General features: G+C 52.4%; 9 protein-coding genes across 9 annotated transcripts; 4 read left to right on the top strand and 5 right to left on the bottom strand.

Annotated features, from left to right (window-relative positions):
- Positions 1-86: 86 nt before the first annotated feature.
- On the bottom strand, positions 87-1,376 carry CC77DRAFT_1017276 (hypothetical protein). The gene has a single exon (XM_018524376.1). It carries the CDS (start codon positions 1,318-1,320, stop codon positions 265-267), a length of 1,056 nt encoding a protein of 351 aa, XP_018389041.1. The 5' UTR covers positions 1,321-1,376; the 3' UTR covers positions 87-264.
- Positions 1,377-1,443: 67 nt separating this feature from the next.
- On the top strand, positions 1,444-3,199 carry CC77DRAFT_1091826 (bifunctional aspartokinase/homoserine dehydrogenase 1). The gene is made up of 2 exons (XM_018529596.1): positions 1,444-1,659; positions 1,709-3,199. Exons 1-2 carry the CDS (start codon positions 1,623-1,625, stop codon positions 2,785-2,787), a joined length of 1,116 nt encoding a protein of 371 aa, XP_018389042.1. The 5' UTR covers positions 1,444-1,622; the 3' UTR covers positions 2,788-3,199.
- A 1,729-nt stretch (positions 3,200-4,928) lies between these two features.
- On the bottom strand, positions 4,929-5,528 carry CC77DRAFT_929280 (hypothetical protein; the record flags this gene model as incomplete). Its single annotated transcript, XM_018534095.1, has 1 exon — positions 4,929-5,528. One exon carries the CDS (start codon positions 5,526-5,528, stop codon positions 4,929-4,931), a length of 600 nt encoding a protein of 199 aa, XP_018389043.1.
- A 3,158-nt stretch (positions 5,529-8,686) lies between these two features.
- Positions 8,687-10,319, bottom strand: CC77DRAFT_615721 (hypothetical protein). The gene is made up of 2 exons (XM_018532456.1): positions 9,371-10,319; positions 8,687-9,313 (listed from the first exon to the last, which is right to left on the bottom strand). Exons 1-2 carry the CDS (start codon positions 9,978-9,980, stop codon positions 8,871-8,873), a joined length of 1,053 nt encoding a protein of 350 aa, XP_018389044.1. The 5' UTR covers positions 9,981-10,319; the 3' UTR covers positions 8,687-8,870.
- An 81-nt stretch (positions 10,320-10,400) lies between these two features.
- CC77DRAFT_1017283 (hypothetical protein) lies at positions 10,401-15,282 on the bottom strand. Its single transcript, XM_018524377.1, has 3 exons — positions 14,886-15,282; positions 10,979-14,833; positions 10,401-10,881 (listed from the first exon to the last, which is right to left on the bottom strand). Exons 1-3 carry the CDS (start codon positions 15,063-15,065, stop codon positions 10,660-10,662), a joined length of 4,257 nt encoding a protein of 1,418 aa, XP_018389045.1. The 5' UTR covers positions 15,066-15,282; the 3' UTR covers positions 10,401-10,659.
- Positions 15,078-16,454, top strand: CC77DRAFT_615567 (hypothetical protein). The gene is made up of 3 exons (XM_018532455.1): positions 15,078-15,496; positions 15,556-15,739; positions 15,788-16,454. Exons 1-3 carry the CDS (start codon positions 15,301-15,303, stop codon positions 16,158-16,160), a joined length of 753 nt encoding a protein of 250 aa, XP_018389046.1. The 5' UTR covers positions 15,078-15,300; the 3' UTR covers positions 16,161-16,454.
- Positions 16,455-17,191: 737 nt separating this feature from the next.
- On the top strand, positions 17,192-18,400 carry CC77DRAFT_1017286 (hypothetical protein). Its single transcript, XM_018524378.1, has 6 exons — positions 17,192-17,222; positions 17,434-17,476; positions 17,606-17,700; positions 17,748-17,843; positions 17,894-18,015; positions 18,069-18,400. Exons 3-6 carry the CDS (start codon positions 17,631-17,633, stop codon positions 18,099-18,101), a joined length of 321 nt encoding a protein of 106 aa, XP_018389047.1. The 5' UTR covers positions 17,192-17,222; positions 17,434-17,476; positions 17,606-17,630; the 3' UTR covers positions 18,102-18,400.
- An 83-nt stretch (positions 18,401-18,483) lies between these two features.
- CC77DRAFT_1017287 (hypothetical protein) lies at positions 18,484-18,844 on the top strand. Its single transcript, XM_018524379.1, has one exon. The coding sequence runs from the start codon at positions 18,489-18,491 to the stop codon at positions 18,678-18,680; it is 192 nt and encodes a 63-aa protein (XP_018389048.1). The 5' UTR covers positions 18,484-18,488; the 3' UTR covers positions 18,681-18,844.
- A 135-nt stretch (positions 18,845-18,979) lies between these two features.
- On the bottom strand, positions 18,980-20,239 carry CC77DRAFT_1091832 (signal peptidase complex catalytic subunit sec11). Its single transcript, XM_018529597.1, has 2 exons — positions 19,743-20,239; positions 18,980-19,642 (listed from the first exon to the last, which is right to left on the bottom strand). The coding sequence occupies exons 1-2, from the start codon at positions 20,033-20,035 to the stop codon at positions 19,414-19,416; spliced, it is 522 nt and encodes a 173-aa protein (XP_018389049.1). The 5' UTR covers positions 20,036-20,239; the 3' UTR covers positions 18,980-19,413.
- Positions 20,240-20,244: the final 5 nt, after the last annotated feature.

Below are 20,244 nucleotides of genomic sequence, written 5' to 3' on the forward strand. Positions count from 1 at the left end.
CTCAGCCATATACAAGCAGTGTACCGGCGGATTAGTAGTTAGGTGGGTGACCACTAGCGAATCCCCGCTGTTGTATGTTTTTGCCTGTGTGCGAGTCAAATTTTTTGCTTCACCCTACTACTGTTAAGAGGCCATACATGATGACAACAAATTAAAGAGCAACTAGGACGTACAAGCCGATTCTAGATCGAAAGAGTCGAGTCGGACAAAGACTTTTGTTTAGTAGTGGGTATCATCGTATAGAAAATTAGACAAGAAATCGGCTCATGCAGCCTCTTCCTCAGCAGTGATTTTGAGCTCTGCTTCGGCATCGCCCTCTCCATCTTTGAACAACTCCTGACCTAGTTCCTCGAGAAACTTCTCTGCCTGTCCTTTGCTTCTCTTCTCCTGTATAGCCCTTTTCTTGTCTTTGACCATGGCCTTCCTCTTTTCGACAGCCTCTTTGCGTTCCCGCCTCACGCGCTCCGTCTCTTCTCTTTCCTTCTCAATCCGACTCATCTGCTCTTTTCGTTCCTCTTCATCATTGGAGAAGTTGAAGAAGCCCATTCCGCGTTGCCTTACCTCGGCTCTGCCGTCAAAGTGTACCTCAGGTGGCGGCGTGAGTTCTTTGTCGCGCTTGGCGGCTAGGTCGGCCATTTGCTGGGCGATTGTCTCGTCGGGGTTGAAGGCTTGCGTCTGTACGGTGTCGCCGAAGATTATGTTGGTCGGCATACTAGGTCGTGCGGTGAAACGGTCGGGTTCGTCGGCGGCGAGGGTTCGCTTTCGACGCTCTTCGCGGGCAGCTTCTGCTCGCGTGCCCTTTCGTGTGCGGCCGAACTCGTCCACATATTCTACGAGTTCCTCTTCTTCGTCGTCTTCTGATTCCGACGTTGTGGTGTGTTCTGCTTCGCCCTTTTCTTGCTGCTCAGCCCATTTGCGGTCGAAATCGACGCCGTATCTGTCGTCAATGTCTTCTACGTCGCCGCGCTTCAGGGCGTCGTACAGACGCGCTTTCTCTTCCATGCGCCGCTTTGTGCGCTTCCATGCGACTTCATCCTCGCCTTTCTCCTCGGTTGTCCGTCCGCGATGCTTCTGTGTAAAATCCGTGTCTTCCAAATCTTTCAACGCGCGCTTTCTGACGTTCTTGTTGTGGGTCTTGAAGATATCTTCCTTCTGCGGGCGTGCGCGGCCTGCGGTGGGCTTGTTCGATTCGGTAGAAGAGTTCTTGATGAGGTTGGAGAGGGTCGATGAGAAAGCGAGGCTGCTGGAGCTGGATATTTCCTTAGCCTTTGTGCGTCCCTTTGGTCGGGCACCGTATAGATGTGCGTCTTTGGAGGACATGTTGGGGGCTGAAGGTTGGAGTCGATTGGGCTGGTGCTCGTCGCGTGGTGGAGCGCGTAGGGCTGAGACGCGGCGAGGCGATGTCGGCGTCGGAGCTCTGAGCTTGTTGCGTCACTGAGCTACCCCACCGATTGTTTTACTTACCCCACGTCGAAGCCGTGTAAATTGGCGGTTCCGCAGAAGTCAACGCTCCCTTCTCTTTTCGAGTCCGACTATCCTCCCTCTCGTCCTTGAAGAGTCTAGAAATACTTCACCTTCTCCGTACGAGTCTGATACATCCAATTGACCACACCAAAGCAACCATGCCTCTGCCTCGTCAAGTATTCATCGCCGTTATCGGTACGCGCAACAAGCCTCTATTTCACATGTGTACGGCTAAGAATTACAGGTGCCGGTGGTGTAGGCAAAGCCTTCCTCTCCCAGCTGTCAGCCCTCTCCAAACGCCTCTCCCAATCACCCTCGTCGCCGTACTATCTCTCCCTCATCTGGCTCAGCACCTCCAAAAAAGCTGTCTACCACGCCGACTACAAGTCCCTCTCCAACTGGGAATCCGAGCTTCAGAACACGTCCAAGCCCACATTGCCTCTCCCTCAGCTCTGCGAATACCTACAGAAAGCGCCTGGTAAGGTGGTACTGGTGGACAACACCAGCAATCAGGACGTTGCCGACAGCTACCCCAATTTCTTGAAGAAGGGCATTAGCATTGTAACACCAAACAAGAAGGCTTTCTCCGGAAGCTATGAGCTATGGACGCAAATATTTGACGCTGCGAGCAACGGGAACGGTGCTGGTGGCTACGTCTTCCACGAGTCGTCAGTCGGCGCAGGACTGCCTGTCATCTCTACACTGAAGGACTTGGTTGAGACTGGAGACCAAGTCACAAAGATTGAGGGCGTTTTCAGCGGAACCATGAGTTTCCTCTTCAACTCCTTCCAGCCTCTCGGTGGCGGAGGTGGAAAGTTCTCAGCTGAAGTCACATCAGCCAAAGAAAAGGGTTACACAGAACCAGATGCTCGCGATGATTTGAACGGCCTAGACGTCGCTCGCAAACTAACCATCCTAGCTCGCCTCGCTGGCCTGAAGGTCGAATCGCCGACATCCTTCCCCGTACAATCTCTCATCCCCAAAGAGCTCGAGTCCTGCTCATCTGGCGACGAGTTCCTTGAGAAGCTCCCACAGTACGACGACCAGATGGAGAAGCTCAAGGCCGAGGCAGAGAAGGAAGGCAAAGTCATCCGGTTTGTAGGAAGTGTGGACGTGCCAAACAACAAGGTCAAGGTCGGGTTGGAGAAGTTCGACACAAGCCATCCGATTGCAGCACTCAAAGGAAGCGACAACATCATCGCATTCTACACAAAGCGGTACGGTGACAACCCACTCATCATCCAGGGAGCCGGTGCTGGCGGCGAAGTCACTGCGATGGGTGTCACTGCGGACCTGGTCAAGGTGCTCCGGTTATTGCACTAAGGAGTTGATTGTGGGGAAAATTCATGTAAACTAAGATTTCAGTGTAACCGTTGCCACCAGGAGGCTTACCTACCCGTAGCGACTACCTATCAACCACTATACCGATCATCCCACTATTGAAAACCACACCAGATTGCATTAGCACTCCATGTTCTTAGCGATGTGTCGCGACCGCTGCGTCTGATCACCTGTGCTTCTCCGTTGCACCGAGTGACATGATCGTCATGTCTCCGTTGTCGCCGAACCTTGTTTCTTTGTCGATCAGGGCGCAACTGACACCATCCCTTGCTGCAAACCACACACTCGGCAAGAATGATGTGCATCAATGGAACTTTCCAGTCAGGTCGATCTCTCGGCGTCAATTGCTTGATCTGTGAGATTGCTTGTTTCGAGACACTGGTGCGAAGCTTATGTCGTGATATGGAAGGCTTGTTATTGTGTGACGTTGACGTATGGGCGATCATATTGACCCTGCGTGTTTGTGCTTGTGTTTGTGCTGTGGACATTTATCTGCCACTTGTTTTGTAGTCTGTGCTGCCGTTGAAATTTAGTTGTTGTAGGAGAAGTATTAGCGTCTTCGCTTCGTCTCTGCTCACTATCACAGCCCAGTTCTATATCTAGGTATACGCGACTCGGGTGTTCGGCGAGAGGGGAAGGAAGTCACATGATTACCAAGTGTACCAGAGTATCGAAACGGCACCCTCCAGAAGAAAGTGCCGATGTGAAAACAGATCTTCAAAGCAGGATGATGCAGTTCAGAATGCAAACCATGGATCGCTCTGCAGGATGAGAAAGTCAAGCATGTTGATCGTAAGCTTGGTATGCTTAATGTTCCTCTTGGGTAGATCGGTCTGCCTCATATTCTGTAGAGTTTATGGATTTCTCCGGCATGTAGGGATCTGCAGACGTTGTTCATGGCGCAAACCAGATTTTAACCCACAACAAGCTTTGGGAAATTATCCATGCACGTTTGACTAAAGCTTCTAAAATGTCCAGCGTCGTATTCGGCGAGAAACGCATTCTTCACCGACGCGAAGAAGGTTGGCCACAAGATCAGACCTCTTTTTTCTCTTCATAATGCTTGCTCGGGAGGAAACGGGTATCCGGGCGGAGCGGAATATGCGGTGTATTAGTATACACTTGTGAGGCTTGGCGCCGAACAAAGGGTGTCGTGATGTACCTAGCGTACATGCCCGCATGCGCGGGTGGATATCGATTAGCATAGCTTCGAAGAGCGGTGACGCGTGTTTACCAAAAGACAAGGTCTAGACTAATGCGCCGAGCAGCGTTTCTTTTCCAGCACCTGCATATGAGCGGAAGTGTGGCACGGAAGTGTGGCACAGATTCGTAAGATCATGCACAAATGTGGCGCGTGGTCTTTTCGCAATGAACAGTAGAATGCTTGGAGTACTTTGACTGGATGCACGGCGCACACGTAATTGTTTGCAAACATGTAAATTTTGTAACGAACTAGCTTCTAGAACACGTTCCCCTTGAGTCATTCGTAAGTCATAGCAACAAGCGAGGGAGAAAAAGAGGAAACGCCTGTGCTTGTGACGCACAAACGTTTTGCGCTGTCGCTGCGTGGCAGCCCAACGCCAAGAAATCCTAATAAATCCAAACAGAAGCGGAAGTAAACGCAGGTTGCCCTTGCCCTCTTCGTGTTCGCCTGAAGTACTCCCTGTCCTTTTTTACGTGAGAACGCCGCGGCCGAAATGAGTGCGCAAATGTACCCGTCGCTAGGGCATGTTTTCGCGCGCAGAAAGTAAGAGCAGTGTGGGTATCCGAAGTAGAAGTGAGATGAGACGAGTTGGCCAAAGCGCGCTAGGCGATATCGAGAAAAAGCAGATACAAGAAGTGAAGAGTGGGGTGTTGGTAGTCGTGAAGGGAGTTGAGAGTGTGTTGACTCGAAACCAGACTGGTGTGGCTAGTGACCTGCTGTCGGCGGAGTGCATGTGCATGTGATTGTAGCGTGGTGATGCTGTCCGGGCCGAGGAACGTGGCTAAGTGGATCCGATGGGGAAGCGACTCCTCATTTCAGCCACAGTCTAGACTCCAACGACGCTATGCGAACCACCAAGAGCTGAGAGGTGGGCTGTGTAGTTGACGTGGCCAAGGAGAGTAAAGCATCAACCGTCTGATCATCTGAAGATGGTGGAGATGCGCTTGGTGCGCTGCCGGACACGCGAGAGCATGTTGGCTTTGTATGGCTCAGCCGGCATGGAGATTGATGGATGTCGCATGCTTGTGCGGTCGTTGCTCGATGTGTCGCTCGGGCTTGTAGCGCTGCTGCTCTCGGCATCGTCTTCTCGTACGGCGGGGTACGGCTGCTCAGCCGAGGGGAAGAAGTAGGCGTCAAGTCGAGAGTTCATTGCGCGGTTCTTCTCAGAAGCTGCTGTGACCAAGCTGCTCTTGCTACCTACGCTGGTAGCGCTGTCGGTTCGGGTGATGTTGTCGAGACGGATGTCACGACGGGCTGCGTTCAAAGAGGTCGAGTGTGCGCGCGCAAGTCCTGAGAGAGAGCCGACTGGCGGTGCCGGTCCATCGCCTATGAGCTTGTACTCAAACTCGGAGACGTGACCATGGCAGTAGGGGCAGTGGTCGCACTTGACCTCCCATCCTGAAATCCCCAGCTTCTTCCCGCATGTGGAGAGATTGCTGGATGGGCTGCATGGGCGAACGAGGTGGTACCAGCGGTGCTGGCACGGAAGAACCGTGACGCAGAGTTCAGCGACGCACATTGTAGCGTCGTGTTCAAGTAATGTCGAGGTAGATTCGTTTGTGGGCACAGGTGTCTGAAGACGTTTTGGCTGATGGCGAAGTCGTGATGGAAGACGTGATGTTGGTCTTGGAGATGATGCGCGGGATGCGGTCACAAGATCAAGACGGGTGGCAATCTGGGGTAGACGCTAGTGGCCAATATTGGAAAGGCGGTGGTAATGGTAGAGTATCGGCGTAGGTGCAAGATGCGGTTGCGGTTGCTGTTACTCGCAAACAAGCGGCGGGTCAGATGTTTTAAGTGCAGGAGGGCCGTGAAGTGGAGATTGACAGTGTAGGATGCCGTGTGCCAAGGCGTAGGAGCTGATTGGGACGCGCGTGGTCGATCACCCCTTACCTCCTTCCTTAGTGTGTCGTAGGCGGGGAACGATAAATGCGGCGGAATTTAGAGCGGACAAGTGCGATACGGGAGGCAGGAACGGCGAAAAGGACGGTGTTAGACAAGCCCAAGCTTCGGAACTTGGTGGAATGACGCTGCGTCTTCGGTGCCGGTGGCTTGGTAAGGTTGGCTTACTGTAGCAGGCAACAAAGCGGACGGACGAGGCAATCGGACGATGAGTCAGGAAAGTCGCTGCAGGATGATGATGATCAAGTCGGTCTTGTCCAGCTGGCGTTTATGAATAAACGGTACTGGGAGGGCGACTATTATGGTATTTAACACGACGGACCACTGTGTTGGGCGGACAGGGGTGCGGGGTTCTAGCGCTGAATTGATTGTCCAGGACTCCAGGTGTGCCCAAGCCTAGCAACGCCCGTGATTCAAACAAGGCGACTCCTTCATGCCCGCCGCGGCGCCGGGACAGAAACGCGGGCTCTTGCACTAACGGCGTTATAAGCAGATCCGTGCCGGAACGCTGGATTCGTGTGGCATCTCTTCACACCGCTCTCAGATAACGACGTGCTCCGTTCGCCGTGTCAGGGACCCTTTGAAAGCCTTTGGCAGCCAGCATGTGGGAATGTGCAAGTCTTATTGGCACTAGCCCCCCCTGTCTCACGCGTGCGACAATCATAGAAAACTGCCCTGACACGACAGCGCTCAGACTCTCTGGTAATCAACGTTGTAACAAGGGGGCTGCTCTTTTGCCAAAAATCATCCCCTGCCTTCCACACCCAAAGCCTGCTGAACACACATCGGCCCGGTAGCGAGCGGAACATATTGAAACCCAGGTCAGCGCCTACGGGTGAGCATGCTGAGATCGCCCACTTAGGCATGGCCAGATTGCATTTCAGATGAAGTCATGCCTCGTGGCCTTTGACGTGCTCCACTTTCCGATGCTACTTTTCATCCGCCATCGCCAGATCACAAATCAAGAGTCAAGTCCATCACCGTGCCACAGAATCATTTTCTCTCGCTTCGCCTTAGCTAAATGCAGCTCCCTCTCGCCTTGCTGCCCCAAATCAGATGTTCATGGAAAGAAGCAATCACCCAAATGTACCCGGCACTTATCTTGAATTCTGCCCACGGTGTGGAACACAGACGTCAACAACGGCCCCATGCTAGGATGCCGCTCGCGTGCATCATGATTGACTAGAAACACGGCTACACATGCAACATTCCGGTAAGACATGCTTTATCACAGGCTACACAACAATATCCATGTCCAAGGTGCATAGTAGCAAGCCTGCCGATAGTGCGATCAGTCAGACAACTCCCATATGCAGCAGGATAGCCGTTGCAGCCCTGGTCGTTGATCCTCACCCTTTCATGTATATTCCCGTCATCACGGACCTGCGCAAAGTTCAACTACCCGCATCATTCAGGCATCCATATTACTCTGAATGAGCATGCCGCCCAAGGGGTCGGGAAACCACAGAAACGCCAGATCAAAGCTAAATTGTCAGTGTGTCAGGACCCATGACAGGAGCGCCCTAATCGTAATCGGCCCACCTGCACAGCCTCAACGCCTTCATGCATCAGCTCGCCTCGCAACGCCTGCTCATTCGCTCCGCTCACCTCACGCGTCTCTCACGCTCCTTGGCATGGACTAAACACCTTGGCCCCGCCTTGGCTTGGATCCGATCTTCGTTCACATTTCGACCCCGCTTCGTGACCAACTCCAACACTCGCCTAGCATCACGCGGCATGCTACTCCAAGTCGCAAGGCCATGTACAGGCTGCTAAAGATGCGCTATATATGCTGTCTAGCCAAGTGTCTACTCAGCCACGAGGCATTTCTTGACCTATCGAGAATGTTTGACAAAGTGTGTATGCCCAGATTGTCGTGTAACTTGTATAGACCCGGCAAGACAATGACGGTTCCAAACCTGTGGCTATTACACCACCCCAAGCTCCAAGTCTTATTCTGCGGTGCTGGCGGCCTTGCTAGCTGTTCCGGCATACATGCCACTGGTGCCAGCACAGATACACAAGCCGCGCGACACAGACAGCATGACTTTCGAGTCATACCGTAATCGAGTTTGAAGTCGATGCTTTCCTTGTTGCAGTCTTAATGCTGGTTTCGGACAATGATACTCATTGCTGCGAAGGATTTCATGCGTCTCAAATATGACGAAGAAGACATGATCCTTGTTGCGTCCCGACCCGCTCTCTGTAAGGAATGGGAGACGTATAGGTAAGCAACGATGCTCTAAGCTTCAGAAAAACAGCCCTTGACGAGCCTGTTCTGGTCCGTACGACCTCACCCCAAATCTGGCGGAACGTTCAGGACCTGTCCTGATATCTGAGAATCCCTGATACCTGCAAATAGAGATGCATCTCCATTACCTAGACCTTCTCTTAACTCCACGTCACATGTATACTACAAGGCTATCAGGTGCAGCAGTCACTAATCTGCGTGCTAGTAATCCTCCATGGCTTGATTACAGCGAAGAGTTACGATCGGTTTCTAGCTGCGAGTGCAGCGTGATTCTACTACTGGACAGTGCTAGTGCTACATGGATGATACTTTTTGTACAACCGGCAATCTACGGGTTGTAGTCAAATGGTTACTTCTTTCATTGTGGACAACGGCAACCGGCAGTAAAATAATTGTCGAGTCACCTTAGATACCTATTCCAACCCGCAAAAAGTAAGCTTACTGCTTGGCTACGCCTCGGCATCGCGCCCTCACTGTATCCGGTGAAATGTATGTGGGTGAGGATCCGGGAGAGCAGTTTAATCATGGAAGCTTGCCTGTGCGAGGCGCTGCAGTTTGGAACTGACGCCGATTCCGATCCTTCCGTTGCCGTCCAGAGTTCTGGGTATGGATAGGAAATTCTCGATGGATACGTACGTATCGGCACTTGTCGAGCTCTTGGTATGATTGAGTTGTGTACGTACGCTTCGTTGACTAGAAAGTGATGCTTCATAGTTGGAGCCAAAGTCCCACTCCTATACTAGAAGCCAACGCTAGCACAGCCTCACCACCTCGTCCAAGGACTCTCTCGGCACCGGACTCGTCATCGTGTGGGCCATAGTGCTCATCAAGTACCTCTTTCACACTCCTCGGAGCCCGACTTCCCTCCTGTATATTTTCAGGCTTTAAACAAACCACCTTCGCATGAGTTTCCCGGCTGCTGCCTCCTCTGGTACTGGAAACTGTAGGGTAGAAAGTCATGATGTCCACAATGGGAAAGTTAAGCGCTACGTCGTAGTCAATCGTTTGGTAGATCCTGTTACCCCAGCTGCTGCTAAGATTTCGGTCGCCGCATGTAGGTACAGTGACGTCATCGGAGAATGAAGTTATGTTAATGCCTTGGTCCCATTTCCAAATGCGGTCTTCAGCGGAAGTGTTGAGGCGGACAACATCTGTGACAGCAATTAGCTTAACTTGGGCTTCTTCGTTGCCACAGACCTAGAACCTACCCATCGTCACAGCCTCAGATAGCATGCCTTCACATTCAGAAGGTATAGTGTTCTGGATGGCAGAGCAGGGCGGGTACTGGTCATCGTTCCATGCAGCTTGTCCTTGTCTTCGATACCATGACTCGAGCGCCTCTACACACTCTGTTCCCAACATGGTCTTGCAATCCCCATCATCTTCCGAGGCCCTCTCCAATACCTCTCTGCTCCATGTCAAATCTCCAGTGGTGCGGTTCTGCAAAGGAACAAAGCTATGACATAGGCCAATTATATCGCCTAGACGCTCCATGTTCGAGTCTCCAGTGTCAAGCCATAGAACAGCTTGGGTTTCGTTCTCGTCGTACTTCGCCATGCCGCCATCATACCCAGGCCCAATGTACGACGAGATTGTCCAAGTAGTTTGGTCGTCTTCTGTGATGGCCACCCTCTCCTCGTCTCCAAGCCATACGAGGTTTAGGGCCGTTGTATTCTGGATGATGGAAGCGTTGTATGCCAGGCTTTCAGAGAGATCGTCGCATGTCAAAGATTGAGATTCTGGTTTAGAAGTGTTTTGAGCAAAGGATGTGGTAGCTAGCACTGAAGCTAAGAGCGAGTGCTTGATAAGAGTAGACATAGTGGTGGGTGTTTGGGGGGAAAGCGAGCTATCTCAACAGTAGAGGCATAGCGGTTGCATTGACTTCCTCCTTCTTTATACACCCCACCCAGGCAGTATTAGAACATTACACCACATTCGCCTTGCTTTCGAGTGTTAGGCGTACCTCGTAGCACATCATTGTCATATAGTAGTGCTCTTGGCAAACAATGGGATCAGGAACACAGCCTCGCTTGTGGACAAAAAATACGAACCGGCCAAACAGAATCGAAGATAGCCTTTCTGTCGAAGCTACTATAGACAGGATCTACATAATACTGCTATTTCGGGTATACTACGTAAGAACGCCTTAGCCGATAACCGGAAAATATGGAGCACCGGGGCGTCTTGGCGAGACACGCAACAAAGGATGTGGAAAGACAACAAGGTGCTATGACGTAGGTTCAGCGTTCAGCTTCTCTGGACCAGTATCACGGTGCCATATCTATAAGATACATGCTGTACCACTGTCAATATTAGAAGAACCCACAATCAGCTATACCTCAGCGATACTGCTCCATTGTTATCCTTGGGTTACTTTCCATGCTCAAATAATTGTATGTTATAGCAGTGAACACCGGCTGATATGCTCAGATAACCCGATGATGAGTATGCGAGAATAATGTACACAAAACCCTTTCTGACTTGTTGCAAATGAAGTCTACTTCTTTGACGCTTTGCCCTGGTATTCAATATCGTATTGGAAGAAGCTATCCCATATACTTCCTTTCCTCGCAAGCGGCGACTTGCGAGAGTCAGCAAGAGAACCCCTCAGATCGCTTAAACTTCCTAGTCTGTTCTTGGTCGGAGATGTCTCTGATCGTGAATTGGCTGGGCCTGACACGGAGGTCTTGCGTAGAGTTTGAAGCTGGGCGATAGAAGACTATCGTAGTGTCAGCGACGTTGACGAATGGTTGCTATTAGGGGAGCTTAGATTTACAGGAAGCGAAAACCTAAGGTCCCCAAAGTAGGTCGCGCACATTGCCTCCATTTCCATCGTCTATTGACTTGTCCCCACCGTTCGTCGACGTCTCCCTTAGATGGCTGGGACCGTGTGCGCCAGCTGGACTCGCACCCCGTGTTGCCGTGGCGGAGTTAGGATTCGAGTCGGGACGTTCAGCTGGGGAGAGCGCTTCTGTTGAGTTGTGACGACCAACCAATGGTGCGCTCTTTCTGCTAGTTCCGCTACTGCGCCGACTATCAAGTGATTTTCCAAGTTGAGTTGCTGGATCCATGGAGGACTTCTTCTTTGCCTTTTGCATCTCGCCTTGTCCGGTTTCTAGACTACTCTTCACAGTAACCGCACCTTTAATACCTGGGGTACCAGGTGCCATCGCTTTCTCTTCTGTCGCCTCCAGTAGGTACCATCGTAGCCCATCAGACAGCTCGAAAGGATTGTCGTCCTCGAATGAAACGGCGTTGCTGGAAGCGACGGAACGACCGTCTAACGATGCTCGAGGTGCACCGTCGAGTGTCTTGGAGAGGTCGACGACGCGCTCTTCCACTTTTGATATGCGCGCCACAAGCCACTCTTTTCCACCCAATCGATGTGTGTCTTGTTCGCGAAGGAAGAAGTGCGGCGCTCCAACATTGAAGGCAGCCCAAGGACGATGAGCATTGTTACGAGTCGGCAAGAACAGTGCAAGATCACCTTCCTTAAATGAACGATAGGCGATCTTGTCGTGTGAGTCAGCTTGGAAGCGATGGGCCTTATCCCGATAGGCTCGTGCCTCCTTCTGCCACTTCCGTGCCGTGTGCTCCATGTCGCGCATTCGCTTCGCAACGGCGTCACTAAAGGTTTCGGTGTTGAAAAGCTCGAGCTTCTCAATAAGCTCCTGGTACCGTTGGTCTTCTTCCTCTGGACTCGTAGCTTCAGTCCACTGAAGGAAGTGGAGGTCTCCGACATCTTCTAAGAAGCGCTTCAGAGTAGGCGAGGGCGTAGTAGTACTTCGACTAAGTCCCGCATTGGTGTCCGTCATGATAGTGCTGCCACCGAGCCTAGACGCTCGTTGAAGAACCATCTCACCGTTTTCATGGGTGATGACAAATCCAAGTGCTTCAACTAGACGAATAAGGCGCTCATGCTGTGTGTATAGACGTTGACTGAGGTCTTTCGCACGATTCATACGTTGGTGGGTGCGGGACGAATCAGCCTCTTCAAGCTTGCGCAGTTTCTTCTCTACCCGCATAAGCTCGACATCCAGGCTGTTGGCGTGCGAGTTTTTCTCCGCCAACTCCGTTTGAAGACGGCCAACCTTGGCTTCTTCTTCCTCAACACGCTTTCGCAGAGCTTCAGAGCCGGTCTCGCCTTCAGCAAACTTCTCGCGGAGGCTGTGCAGATGGCTCCGTTCCTCCTCGAGTTCCGCAGTGATAGAAGCAACGCGAGCTCTCTCTACGTCAAGCTCTTCACGAACAGCTGTAACCTCTTTCTCACGTTCGGCTAACTTAGTGTTGAGATTGTGTTCTTGCTCCTCGATCCTAGCATGAGCATTCTCGTTGTCTGACTTTGCCATCGCCAGGGCCTGCTGGAGTTCTTTCTGATGATCAAGTGATCGAATCGCTAGGTCTTCAAGCTGCGCGATGAGTGTGGAATGATCATCAGGTACACTCGTATCAGGAGAGAGATGGTTAAAGGCTGCAGTCAGCGAGTCCAGCTGCCGCGTCTTGACGGCGTTTCGTTCATCGAGTTCAGCTTGTAGGGCTTCAACGCGCTTTTCGGCTTGTCTGCTCTGCTCGGCAGCGTCTTTACGCGCCTTCTCGAGCTGAAACACCAGCTCCTGTACTCTGGCATCCACACCCGTTCGCTCGTTGTCCCGACTACCCAAGACACGATCCAGTTCATCTTCGGCTTCTTCGATTTTGGCTTTGTACGCTCGAATCTCGTCCTCAAGCGATTTACGCTCGTCGGCAAACTCTCTTTGTTGCGCTCTCATATTCTCCATGATGTTATTCTTCGTAGACATGGCCTCCTCGAATCGGCGTTGTTGATCTGCATCGTCGTCTCTCCGAGCTTGAGCATCATTCTCGAGTTTCGTACGAGCTTCCTTCTCTGCTGCTAGCTGCTGTTCGAGGCGAAGAATACGGCGCTTGTCTTCTTGTCCTGTATTCGCTGAGTACCGTCTAGAGGAAATCGAAGAGCGTCGGGATAGCTCTTCTTGAGGTCTAGGTGAAGCGACTTCGGCTGTTGGCGTCGAAGGGTCGCCCGGATCGGGAATGCCAAAAGATGGCGGAGCGCCACCTATTGAAAGTCTGCTAACGGTACTCTGACGATGTACGAGGTCCTCCAGCCGACGGACCCTACTCCTGTAACCTTTTAGCTCATCCTCGAGCTTCGCGTTACCTTCCTTCAGCACGCGTAGCTCATCATCACCTCGCATCATGAGTTGTGAGGCCCTGCCAAAGGCCGGCTCATGGACACTACCCATCTTGAAATTCTTTGCACGCTTGATCTGCTGCTTCGTAGGACGGTCCAGATCCTTGATAGCCTGGGCAAATGCTTCGGCTTCGGATTCTTGTCCATCTAACCTCTGCAAGTCCTTGAGGTATTCTAGAAGCTCTTCCCGGGTAACCATCGGCCAAACGGTCTTCTCAGGTTGTATGTTCAACTCGAATCCCAGCGAGCCACCTTGCAAGGCGTCCAGGTTGACAACATCTGATATTGGCTTCAGCCACTTCTTACGCCGACGCTCTTCTTCTTCCTGGAAAGTTGCCATCTCTTCAGCGAGCGAGGATGTATCCTTTTCCATCCTTTCTGTCCACTCGCGTCTTCGGACGGCTTCGATTAGTAGTGTGCCGTATATGTACGGCAGACGACCAACGAGAGATATGAGCTCGAAAGCAGCGACACCATCTTGTGGTATACTAATCTGCTCGAGCTGCGCACCTATGGTTGCAATAACTGACTCAATATTCGCGATGGCCTGCATACTCTCGACCGAGTTTCTGATGGCAGTATTCTTTTGCTCGACAGCCCGTCGTACGAGATCGCTCATCTCCACGCTGTATTCTTGTATGGCTGGCAAAAAGTTTCGTGTATGGAGCAATGCCATTTTAGATACCTGCGCTACGGATTTCGAGCTTGCTTCTAGTCCCATGACATGTTCAAAGTCAGACTCGACCTTCTTCACGACGGCATCGATTTCGTTGTATAGGCGTGTAGGCTCTTCGGAATCGTCGGCGATGGATCGGCTCTGGCTCTGTCCCACGGCACCCAGGAGCTCGTTGTAATCGGCCTCGATTTTCTCTAGCTGCATGCGCATTTTGTCCATGTGCTTCCCAAAAGACTCTCGGACACGCTTGCTTGTCGATGTAGCCTTCTTGACAGCTTCGACGTCGAGGAATTCCTGAAGGGTCTTGCGAACAAGGGTGTTGTTGGGCACACTCTGTGGAGACCGCATCTCTTTGGCCAGGAAGCGCGTGAAGTTCAGGATGGCGGGAACGGTGCCCAGCTGTTCAAAGTCGGCATCAAGTCTCCGTATATTGTCCCCAGCTTCCTTCTCGACTCCATCGTACCACTCCCTGGCTGCCTGGTACTTCTGCTCTAAACCCTTGATGTGTGCATCGTGGTTTCCAACGGCGACCTGGGTCCCTCTCTCGATGGTAGCTTGTTCGGCGAAGTGCTTCGAGGCGATATGGGACATGGAGTGTGACTTCTCGAGAAGCCCAAACGCCCAATCGCGGCGGGCTTGGAAGAGAGCCTGCCATGCCCCGAGATCGGTGTTCTTCGCAAGGTGGTTTGGCGCATCGTCGGGCTGGAAGGCATCGGGCAGTGGCGTCGAGGATATGGCAGCCTGGGGATTATTGGAGAGTTCGCGACTGAAGACGAATATCTCTTTCTGTAGAAGAGGGATTAGCATGTTTCATGCATCGCCTGTGAGATATTCGTACCTCGGTCAAGAGCGCTTGCAGCTTGACATGTTTGCCTTGTGTTGTGAGTAGGACTTGTTGCTCGGGCGCTATGTCTGTCACCCTCGAGATCCAGTGCTTGAGCGCATCAACAGACGCAAAGGCAACGGGATCAGCGTCAAGGCGCTGGCCCGTATGAGCTACAGCAATCTGTAGCGACATTCGGCCTTGCCCTCCCGCTTGATGGAGTCCTGTCGAGACTGTGCAAGAGGAGTTTGTGGCTTGGAGAGTTGAGGCGTGAGCACATGGTTACCAGATACCGCCAAGGATGGTTCATGCAGGGATCGGCGCATTAGCGAGGCTGCATCATAGGGAACTAGATAGACGATCGCGTTCGGTCAGATGAACATGGTCTCGGTCGCAAACTTGGAATCACTTGAATCAAAGCGATAGCAACATGGCGGCAAGAGGCCGTGTTGACATGACGGACGTGGCGTCTAGAACACAAGACGCAAGCGACTACGCGGACCTGCTACAAACAAATCACAGCGACGCGTTCGCGTTTTCCGAGGCGGAGAAGCTAGCCCTACAGCTCTACGATCAGCTCAAGGAACTTGAGTTGCAGCACAGTCTTATTGAAGCACAACAATCAGGCACGTCTCACAACTGGTATAGTCTGGGAGTAGAGAATGTTAACTGCGTTTTATAGCAGACGCACATGACGCTTCAGCAACCCCAGATGACCTGCTGGAGGGGCGCCTGACTGTAGCGCAGCGCGAAGCTATGGACGCGAGGGCAGAGTACGAGATAAGGAACAAAATCACACACAACGTGCTAGTAATGGATCCTGTCCTGAAAGCCGTTTATGAGGGCGAGCAGACTGGGTTTGCAGAGAAGTGAGTTATCGCAAAGACATTTCTGGATCATGGTCTGATGTTGTGTAGACGCATACTGCCGCTGGTCACCGAGAATGATACTGTTTTCATGATGCATGGTGCTCTGACGTCGAGGCTTGCTCACACAACTCGGTCGCAGAGCACAGCCGAACACAGCAACATGACGGAAAACCAAAGACATGAAGAACTCGCAGAAACGATGCTTGCTCTAGCTGAAGAGATGAAGACGCAGTCGGTGCATGACATTGAAGACGCACAATTACGCCAACGAGTCGATGCAGTCGACAAGGAGCTCAAGGACTCAAGGCGAAGGGCGAAGACGCTGAAGGGTATATTGTCGGCCATGATAGTAGGCAGCGGGATCAATTGGGCTGCAGACGAGGGCCTGACCGAGCTCGTCCTGGAGGATGAAGACGATTGAGTGACAATGACAGGGCCACTCGTGGCTACAGCTCTTGATAACATTGGGAAGTGTGGGAGAAGCTACTGTGGTAGGTAGCGATGTTTGTTGATGATGAACGTCATGGCTGTTGCCAGGGCGATGGATCTACATGGAAGCACACGGAAACTTTCAGAGCAAGCTGAGTGCCTAGCATTTCTAGGTGAATGAAGTCGACTTTTTGACCGTCGGACGTGAGCAGTGGTCGAGTTACGTCTTGGGTGAACCTAGTGACGGCTTCCGAGCTCGGTCCGGGCGCTGTGAATAGCCAGACCGCTGTGGCCGGAAGCGGGTGCAGAGGCCGCCGCCCATGACCATGGCGTGCCTAGGCATTGAGGGAGACGACTGCCACGGGCTGTGGTGCAGAGCGTGGCATGCGAGGCAGGCTGACATGTTGCTTCATGGTCTTGGGCAGCTGCTAGGAACATCAAACGGGCTGCAGGACGGACATAGTCTGAGGGGGCGGGCAGGATGCGCGACTGGGACTGGATGCTGGGTGCTTTGGTGCTCGGGGAAGAACATCAGCCAGCCGCGCTATGAATGATAACGTCAAGGGCCGCCTCTGATGGATGCGTCCAACGAATGGTAGAGCGTGTGCTTCTGCGTGCAATCTAACCAAACTTGAAACTCGCCAGGAAAGAACGAAGGGCAGCGCCTCCGCGCCCAGGGATGCGCCGTGTAGCCCGCCGCCGTGCAAAGGAGACGACGGCGACGAGCAGCGCAGTCTTCTGGCGACTGACGCGGACGCGAACGTGTGCCATGTCAAAGAGACACAGCGAAGCCATCCAAGACTGCCGTCGTCCGCACTGTCGCATGCGGTGAGGGAGCGCAGCAGCGGTTGGATGAAGGAGGGGTTGTGGTCCGGGTGCGTGTGCTATGGCAGTAGCAAAACAAGCGTGCCTGCCTCGTTCGTACCTTAGGTAAGCAGCTCTGTTGTTCGGGGAGGCGCGCCTGCCCTCTCACAAAATGTGCTGCTGAGCCCTCACCCAATTCCTCCCCTAACAAATCCGCCGCCCATACAACTTTCGCCCGCAAAGACATTTGGTGAGTCCGCCTGTATTTTGCCCAAGTCGCAACCTCACCAGAACCACTTTTCGCAACCACACCCTTTTTCCACGCGTTCCCCCGCCCCAATTCCCCCAACTAGCTCTTTCCCAGCCTTCTTTCTTCCATCTTCCGAACGTCATCGCGTTCGATTGATTCTTCGTCGCCGTCGCCAGCACTCAATACCACGCCCATACTGACTGCAAAACAGACATCAGTCAACCCTTCCAATTCCCTCGTATCTAGCAGCTTCTGTAAGTACCCACATCTTCTCTCACTGTAAAATCGCGCATCACCGCCTTGTGTTGTGGTGTTTTGCAACCGCGTCACCTCACGCGCATAGCACCACTGCGACCCAACCAGCAGCTAACAACAAACAACAGCCGCATACACCACCTAACCAACATCATGCCCAAGGAGAAGACCACCCGCAAGGCTGCGCCCAAGTCCAAGGCTGATGGCGGCAAGAAGAAGAAGGGTACGCATCTCACGTGCATCCGCACGCTTTCGTGCTAACATCCACAGACCCCAACGCGCCCAAGCGTGGTCTTTCCGCATACATGTTCTTCGCCAACGAGCAGCGTGAAAAGGTCCGCGAGGACAACCCCGGTATCAAGTTCGGTATGTCTGCCCTTCATGCTCATCTCCAAGCCTTCTCTAACATTGAACAGGCGAGGTCGGCAAGGTTCTTGGCGAGAAGTGGAAAGCCCTGAACGAGAAGCAGCGCACTCCCTACGAGGCCAAGGCTGCTGCTGACAAGAAGCGCTACGAAGAGGAGAAGGCCGCTTACCAGGTGTGTTTCCGTATTCACGTGGAGATTATGACAGCATGACTAACAGCTATCAGGCCGGCGAGGAAGAGGAAGAGGAGTCCGAGTAGAGGCCAGCACCTCGTTCGTGCTTCCACCAACAATGCTGAAGATGTCTTGTCATAGGAGGCCTAGGCTACCAAGCCTCTCTCATTTCATTTGTGATCTTCCTACTTCTTAATGGGTTCGTTATCTCTTGCGGAGGAAGGTCTTCGGCTAGCCGATCTGTGGTTCATTTCGATAAGGACGGCCGCAGTCAGTACCATTTGCGCTGATGGCAGGCGGTCATGATGTTTGGGCGTCTTACTCTTGACGTTGTGAAGGAACATCACGAAGCTCATGACCAAGTCTATGTACACTAGCAACTGCGGTATAGAAAATATTTGCTGCTCCTATGGTAACTTGTCTGCTATGCGACAGTGATACTCGTGTGATTAGGCCTGAGCGTAGCACGGTGCATGCTCGTGATAGCTCAAACCCCAACTTGGTTCCTGATGTTGACACTACTGTCTTGCCTTATGTTAGGGTCAGGGCATGACAACGTGATGGACCCGTCCTATCCACAGCAACCCTTGGTTCCTTCATTCCAAGCGACGTGTAGCCGTCATCCTACCCTACACCGCCCAACCGGGTACCCGCATCCATGGTAGTTGTTCCTTCCCAGGCTTCTCGTATGTACTCCCATTGTCTCTCACCTTCTCAGTGCGCCCACCCAATTACACATTGTGTATATGATACTTTCAGTCCGACGCTCCTTCATCAATTCATCGTAGCACCAAAGCGCCGTTGGGCTAGTGGTATGCTATCGCCTTCCCATCAAACGAAGGAGGCGGGGATCACGGGTGTAAGTACATGAACGACGCCCATTCGAATCATAGAGCTAACAGCGAGACAGTCAAACCCCGTACGGCGCAGTGCTTCCTTTTTGCTGTAATAGTGAGGTAGGTGGGGTTGTTTTTGCCATGGGTGTCGCGTGGGAGTGACGGTCTGAGGATGCTGAGGAAATGGTGGTCGATGTCATTGTGGCAGAGGTAAGGAAGGTGCGAACAGCAATGTGGCTTTGTTGGGAATCATTGGATTTGTTCGTTGGAACAAAAGGGAAGGATGTTAAGAACCTGATGTATAGTTTGGAGACTTTGAATCAAAGCATACGATGGGCTGTAGCTGCGCAATAGTGGGTATATCTATTTTTTCGAGTCTGGAACCACCAGAACATCGTTGGGTATGGTCTGCACGCCTTGCCATCTTACGGCAGCAGATGAGCATGGAATAGGTGTTGGGTACGAAGCACGTCAACTGCACTCGTCCCACGCATCCTGTCCACATGCCCGTCAGAGACAAATATCTCGAAACAGAGGAAGATCCTCTACCATCACGCAATTACTATTCTCTCTGCAGAACGACCATCACACCCATCATACCTAACATCACCTGCTTCAGCCATGGATGCTCGCTCAGCAAAATGGTAACATATCCGACAAAAGGTATGAAGCCGACAACGCTTCCGATGACGTCTTCTTTGCGGTTCAGGAAGGACTGGCCGGCGGCGTAGAGTTCGGTATCGTCTGCAAGGTTATTGTCGCCCTTGGTCAGGAGGCGGAGGGGTGTTTTGCTAGGAGTCAAGTCAGCCTGAGCATATGCAAGCTGAGCCAAGCTTCTTCGGCCCTCCCCAACAAACACAGCCAGCGCAAAGATAAGAAAACGCAACTTACCCTCCTCCGTATCTTCTCACGACGCGATGCACGATGGGTATATCTTTGCCCTTGACGTTATATACCACAATCTCGCCCACTTGCGTGTCTGCCCCCCGGTTCCACAAGAATAGTAGATCTCCTCGTTGGAACGCAGGCTCCATGGATCCTGACAAGACGACCACGATAGGTGAGGGCGAGTCGGAGACTACGGAGAGCCCTTTCCACATCATGAAAGCGGTAGAGAGGACCAGCGCAAAGTTTAGGACTTGTGCGGCGAGTTGCCGCGGTTGCATGTTGGCGAGGCCCAGCATTGCTGCGGCTCGGGTGTGTTGATGTGGAGGTCGAAGGCAGAGGTACGTTGGTCGATCTTGGTTTGGGAGGTGGAGCGCGCAAGGGCGTCGTGAAGTCGCGTTCTTGGGAGTGTTTATCTGGAGCGATTGTTTTTTCGGAGAGAGACAGGGGCAGACGTCACAGTAGTTCGCGCGTCGTGGAACCGTGGTCAAGAATGTTGAAGCCAGAT

This window comes from Alternaria alternata (assembly GCF_001642055.1).
Source record: "Alternaria alternata strain SRC1lrK2f unplaced genomic scaffold CC77scaffold_4, whole genome shotgun sequence".
Lineage (NCBI taxonomy): Eukaryota > Fungi > Ascomycota > Dothideomycetes > Pleosporales > Pleosporaceae > Alternaria > Alternaria alternata.